General features: G+C 36.4%; 1 protein-coding gene and 1 long non-coding RNA gene across 2 annotated transcripts; one reads left to right on the top strand and one right to left on the bottom strand.

The window, feature by feature from the left end:
* Positions 1-1,389: 1,389 nt before the first annotated feature.
* On the top strand, positions 1,390-2,294 carry LOC107862039 (LINE-1 retrotransposable element ORF2 protein). Its single transcript, XM_047413196.1, has 2 exons — positions 1,390-1,635; positions 1,755-2,294. The coding sequence occupies exons 1-2, from the start codon at positions 1,390-1,392 to the stop codon at positions 2,292-2,294; spliced, it is 786 nt and encodes a 261-aa protein (XP_047269152.1).
* A 2,880-nt stretch (positions 2,295-5,174) lies between these two features.
* LOC124889437 lies at positions 5,175-9,775 on the bottom strand. The gene is made up of 3 exons (XR_007048421.1): positions 5,881-9,775; positions 5,732-5,771; positions 5,175-5,600 (listed from the first exon to the last, which is right to left on the bottom strand). It is a non-coding gene; the product is annotated as an uncharacterized LOC124889437 (long non-coding RNA).
* Between the last annotated feature and the right edge of the window lie 1,065 nt (positions 9,776-10,840).

Genomic DNA, 10,840 nt, shown 5'->3' with positions numbered 1-10,840 from the left:
CATTGAGAACAACAGTGATACTTCAAAACATACAACGGAAAAGAAAAATGATAACAAACAAAAAGTTATTGATTAATCTGATAATTTAGGTCACCTGCCGAGGATAATTTAGCACTGATTGAAGTACCTGAAGTGGTGCAAACAGATGAGAGTCATATGATGGTAATTAAATCTTCAAATAGGGTGTTACATGATATTATAAAACACAATTTAAAGGATTGGAAAGAAGATATGAATTCACAATCACAGTAAATTGCTAAGGATATCAATGAGTCAGAAGAGTCAGAAGTAATTGATAAGCCAATGGTGAACTTTACAACGATGCTTATCTCTCTCCAAGGCTCCTAAAATCTGCAAGGAAATGAAAGAAGAAGCAACATGAAGAATTAAGTCAGTCTATTCGAGTGCAGCTAAAGAGGAACAAACCAAATCTTAAATATCAATGAAGGCATTCATTTGGAATATCAGATCAGTGAAGTCCCAAAAGGCTTTTCAGAGAGTTCAAATGCTACACAAGTTTCACAAGTTTACCTTTATTGGTTTACTTGAACCTTTTCAACAGTATAGACACATCAATAAATACAGAAGGAGATTGAAGATGCCAACAGCTATTGCTAATTGTAATGGAAAAATTTGGTTGTTTATAGATCTTTATATGGACTATACTGTGGTGCAAGATTCGGAGCAACAAATCACTGTATAATTAAAGTAAAAAGACCGCATTCAAAGTTTCTTTGTTACCATGGTGTATGCTAAATGTAGTGTGGAACAAAGAAGGGTATTATGGGAGGAATTGAATCTTCAGTCTACGGGATGAATAACCCGTAGTTAATAGGTGGTGACTTTAATGTGGTGTTAAATGCTGAACAGAAAATAGGGGGTCTTCCTGTTAATCCTTCAGACTATGAAGATTTTGAAAGTTTTATTGGTTCATCTGACTTATCTGAAATCAACTGAAATCAACTTCAGAGGGTGTCCTTTCACATAGTGGAATGGGAGAGCTGGAGATGACTGCATTTTTTGAAAGGTTGGATAGGGTACTTCTTAATTCTGAGATGGCAAGTTGGTACAATCATGCCGAGGTAGAACATCTTCCCAGAATAGGGTCAGACCATGCCCCTATGTTTACTTCTCTAATTAAAGTTGCAAGGAGATACAAACTACCTTTTAAATTTCTCAAGTTCTGGACTGATCATGCTTCTTTTAAAGAAGTGGTTAAGCAGAATTGGTTCTCTAATAATGCTCTTAACTCTTTCATTAATTTCAAAGAGAATACTAAAAGAGTTAAAACTGCCCTTACTGTGTGGAGTAGAGAGGCCTATGGGGATATTTTTAAACAACTTATCATTACAGAGGATATTGTTAAGATAAAAGAAAAGTTGTTTGAGGATGTCTCAACTACTGAAAATAGGAAAGCTATGCAAAAGGGATCAAGCTGAGTACAAAAGATATTTGCATTTTGAAGAAATTTTCTGGCAACAAAAGGTAGGATATGACTGGTTTGATAATGGGGACAGAAATACAAAGTTCTTCCACTGTATTGTCAAGGGTAGAAGGAAGAAACTACATTTAAAGAGAATACTGAGTCAGGAAGGCAATTGGCTAGAAGAGGAAGATGATATTACAGTCGAAGCAGTAAGATTCTATAGTGATCAATTTTCTCGGGAACGGGATGCCACTTCCTTTCCCTACTTAGGCATATTCCTGAAAGAATTGAAGAAGTAGATAATATTATTCTTTGCAAATTTCCATAGTTAGAAAAGGTCAAGAATGTTGTGTTTAATTTGAAGGGAGACCGTGCTAGTGGGCCTGATGGCTTCACTGGTAAATTTTATCAATGCTATTTAGATATTATTGGGAAGGATATTCACAGGATGGTTATTGGATTTTTCAGAGGCAACACTCTTCCTAAATCAGTCACTCATACTTACTCGGTATTACTCCCTAAGAAAGAATTGGTGAATACTTTCTCTGATCTTAGGCCTATTAGTTTGAGCAATTTTATTATTAAGATTATCTCCAGAATCATGCATGATATAATTGAGGCGTTTCTTCCTAGATTGGTTTCTGCCAACCAGTCAGGCTTTGTGATAGGAAGAAGTATTATTGAGAATGTGTTGTTAACTCAAGAGATAGTGACTGGTATTAGAAAGAGGGGTAATCCAACAAATGTTGTCATTAAGATAGATATGATGAAAGATTATGACAGGGTCTCATGGTTTTTCCTAATGAAGGTCCTAAGGAGACGGGTTTTTCTGAAATTTTTATTTATCTTATATGGATATAATTACTAATAATTTGTATCTATCCTGATTAATGGACAATCTGAAAGATTTTTTCATTCGACTAGAGGGGTGAAGCAAAGGGATCCTTTATCTTGGGCCTTATTCATTCTCTCAGCGGAAGTTCTTAGTTGGGCTTTCAACACTTTATTTGATGATGATCAATTTGTGGGATATGGATTCCCGAAGTGAAGTGCTAAACTTAATCATCTTGCGTATGCAGATGACTGACAGAGAAATAAGAGAAACAAAGATTTTCTGAATAGCAAATTATCTTGTTCTATAATACATAATGAAATACTTATAACTATACAACTGTAGGTTAGAGTTCTATTCTATGAAACAATATATATTGTTATAGCTACACAATAGTAATAAAATCCTATTCTAGGAAAGAGAATATTCTATCTATACAATTATACTATTGCCTAACATCCCTCTCAAATTGATACCGGTGATAACACAGTAGCAATTTGGAGCTAAGATAGCTATGTCGTGCGCGTGTCATAGCCTTTGTCCATGAGAAGAAATGTGTTGTAGAGTGATAAGACGGTCAGCAACTAGTTCCCGAATGTGATGATAGTCCACCTTTATATGCTTTGTGTTTTCATGTTGCACAGGATTTGTGGCTATTTTAATCGGTCAGGTGTTATTAGCATGTAATACTATAGGAGATATAATAGCAACACCAAGCTCAGATAATAGATGTTGTAGACAAACAATTTCCAAACTTGCTGCCGACATAGCCCAATACTCGACCTCTATAGATGATTTAGACGTACGAGATTGTTTCTTACATTTCTAAGATATCAAGGATGTGCCTAGAAACATGCACCAACCAGTAACAGAATGATGAGAATCGAGACAACTAGCCCAGTTTGCATCAGTATATCCCTTAAGATTTATAGGAGAATCTGAACAGAAGAGAACACCTTGATTCATAGAACCACGAACATACCTAATGACACAAAGTAATGCAGTGTGATGTATACAGTAAGTATTAGCTACAAACTGACTTAGAACTTGTACCGCATATGAGATGTCCGACCTTGTCATATTGAAATAAACAAATGGTCCCACCAACTGCCGATACAATGTGGGATCACTGAATGGTTCTCCATCAGCCTCCTTATATTTTGTATTAATATCCATTGGGGAGTATACAACCTTGTCATCAGTAAGACCAGCCGCAACAAAAAGATCACTAGCATACTTTTGTTGTGGAAGCATTATCCCAGTAGGCAAGTACAGAACCTCAAGCCCGAGAAAGTATGTCAATCGTCCCAAGTCCTTCAACTTAAATGACGTATGCAAGAATTATTTTAAAGCAGTAATATTCTCTTGATCATTTCCGGTGATAATGATGAGAAGTACTGTGATACCTACCGGAGAAGTATGAATAAACAAGGAATAATCTGAAGAACTTTGAGAGAAGCCTATAGTTTGAATCGTGGATTGAAATTTGTCAAACCAAGCTCTGGGAGCTTGTTTTAAGCCATAAACAGATTTTTGAAGACGACAAACTACATTTGGTCTTGGTAGAACACACCCAGGTGGTGGTTTCATAAACACAACTTCTTCCAGGTCACCGTGAAGAAACTCATTTTTCACATCAAACTGATGTAAAGTCCAGCCTTTAATTGAAGCTAAGGCCAATAATGTTTGTACCGTTGTCATCTTAGAAACAGGTGCAAAGTTCTCCAGATAATCCACCCCATACTCCCGTTTGTACCCTTCAGCAACCAATCAAGCTTTATAATGATCTATTGTACCATCTGTCTTCATTTTAATGGAATATACCCACTTACTTCCAATTAGAACTCCATCCGTTTGTTTATCAACAAAGTCCCAAGTTGAATTTTCATTTAGTGCACAAAGCTTGTCCGACATTGCCTTTGTCCAGCAGGTTTGTGTAGAAGCCTAGGAGTAAGATGTAGGAACCTCAACAAAATGTAGTGTGGTATGCAAGGCATAGGACTTACCAAATTTTCCTGGAGAGTAGCCAAGTTGTTCGGGAGCATGGCTATTTGTTCTACTAGACCGACGTGGAGGAGTAACTAGATGAGAGGATCCCTCTTTCGAAGATGAGAATGACGATGTAGAGTTAATACCAGAAAGAGATGAAGGTCGGGAAGCTTCATTACCATTGTCCATGGGTTGTTCTGGAGATTCAAGCAGAGGATCAGTACTTAAAGGAGATGAAGGCTGGACATCACCATTATCATAGTCCACGGGTTGTTCCAAACAATCAAGCTGAGGGTCAGTAGCTACCAGATCATCATCAAACTTGTACAGAAAAGAGAGAGATTCTGAAGCATGTTTAGAGTTGTGTTTGCAAGAAAACTGATCTTCAAAGAAAAAAACATGTCTAGATATTCAAAGCTGATGAAGAGACGCATCATAACAGAGATACCCCTTTTGTGTGTCACTGTATCCCACAAAAATACATTGTTCTGCCTTTGCTGAAAGCTTATGTCGTTCATGTGCTGGAAAATGTACAAAGCAAAAACAACAAAAAACCTGTAAGTGAGAATAATCAAGCTTACATTGTCCAATAATTGGGGAAGTTTGTCTATTGGTCAACTATACAGAAGTGTGTACTGCTTCGGGCCAAAAACTTTTTGGGCATATTCGACGTACTTAATAAAGCCAATGTAGTTTCTAAAACATGTCGATTCTTCCTTTCTATGACCCCATTTTGTTCTGGAGTATGAGGACAAGTGCGTTGGGAAATAATTCCTTTTTTAAATAAAAATCATCAAGATTAGTCTTAGTGTACTCTCCTCCTGAATCAGAACAAAATACTTTTATAGTTTTATGAAATTGTGCACGAACATACTCAACAAAATTCATAATAAGAGTCGGAACCTCAGATTTATTTCTAATAAAAAACACCCAGGTGTATCTAGATACATGATCAATAAATAACACAAAGTACTTATATACCATACTTGACAAAATAGGAGAAGGACCCCAAACATCACTATGCACTAAATCAAATGGATCTTCATAAACAGATGAACTTGATGGAAAAGGGAGTTTGTGACTTTTTGAATTGGCACAATTTGTACATACCAAAAGGAGACTGGAATGGATGTGATGTGCTGCAGGAAGACATGATTTAAGTATGTGATGAAGCCGAGAAGAATGAGGATGACCCATCCTATTTTGACAAAGAGTGATCAATTTATTTGAACGAGTAACATCCGCTGTAGACACTGAAAGAAAACAATGATGCAAGTGACAATGAACCGACTCTAGTAGGAATATTCTGCCAAATCTACGCCCCGTGTCCATGGTCATCCCTATTTTCAGATTCTGAAGAACACAACCATTGGGTGAGAATTTTACAACACAATTTTGATCAACTAGTTAACCAACTGAAACCAAATTAGCCTTCAAATTTGGAACATAAAGAATATTGAAAAGATTTCCAACAAAACGAATACCTGACACGGGTAATGTGTGCCAATTTGTTGTATGAATAACCTATTTAGAAACACCACTAGAAAATGATGAGAATTGGGACAAGTCACCGTCATATGACTGGAAGCCCCTGAATCTAGATACCAAGTAGAATTAATTGAATTACTTGTACCTGAAGAGGATGCCGAAAGTGCACTTGAGATGGCCGCAGGAAGAGCACCTGCAATAGAATCTCAAATTAGTTTTTCAAGATCATGACTTCCAGATGATGTAGTGACATTTGTCTAGTAAGCCTGGTGAGCAGTTCGTGAATGATTTGGGCAACGACGACAATCTGAAATATGATGGCCAGCAATTTTGTAATAAGCATAAATGTTTTTTTTCTTAAGACAATTGGCTGCGATGTGACCAAAGTATTGGCAATCATAGCATTGGACACTTCTCTTTGTATTTCTTGTTGAAGCAACGGTTGTTGATTTTCCTGCAAGTAATGCAACAGAAGGTAATGGTGTAGACTCCATAACAGCCTGAGTTCCAATTCTTATCTCTTCACGTAAGACGGCTGCCAACATAACATCAAGAGTAGGTATGACTTCCCTGTTCAACAAACTGCCATGAATCGGCTCAAATTCAGGACGGAGTGTCATTAAGAATTGCACCACCCTTGACTTCTTTGGTTCTTCCAGCACCTTCTTGAGCCATGCCTTAGAAATATTTTTTTCGAGAATTTGATCTTGTTCCGACCAGAGCAACTGCAAGATATCATAAAAGGAGCGAACATTCTTGTCCCCCTGTGTTTATTCTGCAATGTTGTGTTCCAATTCAAACTCTTGTGCAAGGCTTCTTTGTTGGTAGATTGTATGGAGGTAGGTCCACATCTCAGAAGCCAAACTGAATGGTCTAAGCCCCATAGCAATATTATCATGTACCGAATTCAACATGTAAGCGATTACCTTCGCATTATTCAATTTCCAACGATCCAACTATTTTGCATCTATGGGTGGACGAGCAGATCCATCTAACAACCCAAAAAGGACCTTGCCTTGAAACAAAGATTCTAAAGTGTAATTCCCAAAGAGCAAAATTGGAACCATCCAATTTTGTGGAGAGCAAATCGTGCAAAGAGGATTGTGAATCCATTGATCGATTGGTTACAAAAGAGGGGGAAAAAATAGAGAGAACAAAAGGAACTTATGAAGGTAGCAAAGTACCTATACAAAGAATACAGAAAGCACGGAAATATAAAAATAAATTAGGTTGTGGCTCTTGATACCATGACAGAGAAACAAGAGAAACCAAGATTTTCTGAATAACAACTTATCTTGTTCCATAATACATAATGAAATACTTATAGCTATACAACTATAGGTTAGAGTTCTATTTTACGAAAGAATATATATTGTTATAACTACACAATCAGTAATAAAATCCTATTCTAGGAAAGAGAATATTCTGTCCATACAATTATACTATTTCCTAACAATGACACTATAATTTTTGCATCTGTAGATCCTTACTCTCTAAAAAAATAGTGTCTATTTTGAAGGATTATGAAGCTCAATCTGGTCAAAAGTTTAACAAGGATAAAAGTGCTTTTTACATTCATCAAAATGTTGCTGCTGATGTAAGGCAATTGGCAAAGGAGAGTATAGGTATTTCTAGAGGCCAGTTCCCTCTAAAATATCTCGAATGTCCTATAACACACTCAAGAAAGAGAAAGGAGCATTATGTTGATCTTATTAATAGAGTGAAATCTAAGATACAATCATGGAAAGGGAACATGTTGTCTTATGGTGGTAAAGAGTTCTTGATTACAAGTGTGTTGCAAAGTATTCCGGTTCATATGCTTTCAGCGATTGTGCCCCCAAAATGTGTCATAAAGGAGTTGCATAGGATTTTTGCCATTTTTTTTTTGGAGTAACAAAGGGATAGGTAGAAGTAAGCATTGGGCTGCTTGGGTTGAATTATGTTTGCCTAAACAAGAAGGGGGTTTGGGGTTCAAATCTCTATCTGAAATCTCCCGAGCTATGCATGCAAAACTCTGGTGGAGGTTCAGAACACAAAATTCTTTATGGTCACATTATATATGGAATAAATATTGTAAGAAGCAGCTTCCAACTCTAGTTCAATGGAAAGGTGGATCCCAACAATGGAAATTCATGCTCCAAAATAGGGACTGTATTGGAAAATATTTATGGTGGGAACCTAAAGGGGGTTCATCTACTGTATGGTATGATAATTGGACTAGTTTGGTCCATTACACATTCTTCAGTTAGATATTTCTTCATGCAATCGTTTGATTTTGAAGTATTTTTGAAGGATACAGATAGGATTACATAGAGATGGAAAACCATATGCCAGTCCACATTGTTGATTTTGTTAAACAACATATGGATTGTGTTAGGCAAAGTGATGGGAGAGATAAACCTTGGTGGCTTAAAAATAGCTCTTGAAAGTTTTCAGTCAAATCTACTTTGGAACTGCTAAGAAAGAAAGTGGAGACTTCTGATTATTCCAAGAATATTTGGGTGAAAGGCCTACCTTTCAAAACTTCTTTTTTTGGGTGGAGAGTGTGGACTAATAGAGTTCCTATGGCTGCAACTTTAGAAAAATGGAATCCTAATATCTCTCAGTTATGCTCACGTTTTTCGAGGCAGGAAAATGAAACAATGGAGCATTTATTTTTGAAAGGAAAAATTGCTACTTCTATTTGGAATTATTTTTCTTCTGCTGCAGGTATTGTTGATCCTAGAGTTTAGATTAAACAAACTATGACAGTTTGGTGGGAAGCACAAAGTAATTCTAGACGGAAAGTGATTTTTCAAGCTGTACCTAACATTATTTTGTGGTTTCTATGGAAATGGAGGAATGTTGTTTTACATGGGGAGAGGTATTCAACAGGCAAATTGTTTTTGGATATCACCAGAACAATTCATAAATTTATGAGTTTGAAATTTAAATATCCAGAAATTTCAAATTCATGGCCTTAAATGGTTGTTGAGCTTTTAGATTGTTACAGGCCGGAGTTTCATAGCAAGGTGGTTACATGGAATAAACCTCCACAAGGGTGGTGGAAATGCAATACAGATGGAGTATCTAGAGGTAAATCCAGGTTCTAGTTCAGCAGCCTTTTGTGTGTGAGATAATTATGGAGAATTGTTGGGAGCAAAAGTTATAAAATTAGTTGAGTCTACTAATTTATTAGCTGAAGCCATCGCCATTAGGGAAGGAATTCATTTCTGCTGGGAGAAGGGATATTCGAATATTATTGTTGAAATAGATTCTTTGGCCATGGTGAATATTATAAATGGTATCTGGGAAGTTCCTTGCAGTGTGACAATGGAGGTCAACTCCATTAGAAGGCTAAAGGCTCTTTTGACAGTAAGAGTACAACACTCCTTTAGGGAGGGAAATACTCTTGCTGATTATTTTGCTAACCTAGGTTTTTATGTTGTAGGTACATATGAATTTCATAATTTTCAGGAAGTCCCATTAAGAGGCAAGAAAATCATTCTCCTTGATAAGCAGAGTTTTCCTAATTTGAGGATCAGACAAACAAAGGATGCAGGTGCAACATCATAAGGTTGTTGATATTGTTTAACAATGACTATAATGGACAATAATCAGAAAGATAAGTAAACAACTACTAGTATACTTGCGATATCTGAATAATTTTCAGTTGGTCACTATACCATGAACCTAGTGAGCTTGAGGTGTTAATTATGGTATGTTACTGTCATGACATGAGTCGGGGTCCTAGCCATGACGAGCATCCCAAACCGTGAAGGCCTGAGCACCCTTATTTATCAGGCAATCATACACACTTTCATATAATATGAAGAAAAATGTGGAAATGTAAAACAACACGGAATCATGGTCAATATCATAATTCAATTGAACAACCTAGAATGGAATCCATAAACCTCTAACAACGTCTAACATCAGTCTACGAAATCTCTAACAACTGAAAATGACCTTTATCTAAAATCTGGGAAAAGGCCCCCAGTCGGACCATGAATCCAAATAAAATAATGATAACAAGTTTCATAACCAGGCCTTCCGAAGTAAGGGAGGCTCACCATTTGCAAACTTCTAACAAGTCGATCTACTACTTAACAGGACCCTAGGACTGTGTCTCAAAATCCTGATATATAGGGGGTCAATACAGATGTACTGGTATGCAAAACAATTCAAAAACAAAATATGTAATTTTACAAAACATAGGTGAGAGCATTTCATAAATCACATATCATCTTGTAATAGTTGAAACCACATGGGCATAATTTGAAACTTTCAAAACACATTCCACAAATTATGACTCTATTTTTTATCTTACTTCTGAGCTAGACAGTACACCCTACAACTCTGCTATTACACGGGCTATATGGAATCCACCCTTGACTTGGGGGCAAATCCCCCAACCCAAGTTTGCCACAAGGGTTAGAGTCTCTGCTTCTCTACTACACCACAGGCCGTCTCTAGTGTACAATTTTCCTTTCGGGTATTATAAAGCCGTGTTGGTAAATCACGATTTTGGGAAATGAACCATTTGATTCGTGCCTTCTTGGAGTAACCATCTAACTCTCTTAAGCATAGTTTTAGATTCTTTAAACCATATCTTCTTTGAAAAGTCATTTCTTTCTTAGATATCTTCGGGCATAACCAAAATAGGGTATCGTCATACCTAGACTTGCAAGTCATGTCACAACATCTTTACTACTCTTATCTTATTTCAAAATATGTTTATTGACCACCCAAAAGCTCTACTATTCGAACCAAAAGTTCATATTTCAAAACATTTGAAAGACCAAACCATTCTCAATACTTATTCCACGGTGGTCACCCTTTTCAATTACTTTTAAACCAATCTAAATAGGAATCATAATCATTGTAAAACAAGTAAATCACCTTTCCAATATCTCATGAAAAAATAATCAATGTATACATAACAAATTCAATTGTTTAACAATTTACGTAACCCATTCTCAACATGTGAAATCGATACAATTTCAAGTAAAAGAGGGAACTACATATCCCATGCTCTCATTTAAGTTCACAATATAAGTATCATCATAGTCACACGAACACAATTCAAATTTAGGGCTTCATACCATAATTTTCTCAACACTTCA

Source organism: Capsicum annuum, chromosome 1 (assembly GCF_002878395.1).
Source record: "Capsicum annuum cultivar UCD-10X-F1 chromosome 1, UCD10Xv1.1, whole genome shotgun sequence".
Classification (NCBI taxonomy): Eukaryota; Viridiplantae; Streptophyta; class Magnoliopsida; order Solanales; family Solanaceae; genus Capsicum; species Capsicum annuum.
The sequence above is the reverse complement of the archived record's forward strand: the minus strand, read 5'-3'. Positions and strand labels throughout refer to the sequence as shown.

Coding starts and splice junctions, on each gene's coding strand:
- LOC107862039 (XM_047413196.1), top strand. CDS start 1,390: ATGTCTCAACTACTGAAAATAGGAAAGCTATGCAAAAGGGATCAAGCT. Junction 1,636..1,754: donor ATGATATTACAGTCGAAGCA/GTAAGATTCTAT, acceptor AAATTTCCATAG/TTAGAAAAGGTCAAGAATGT.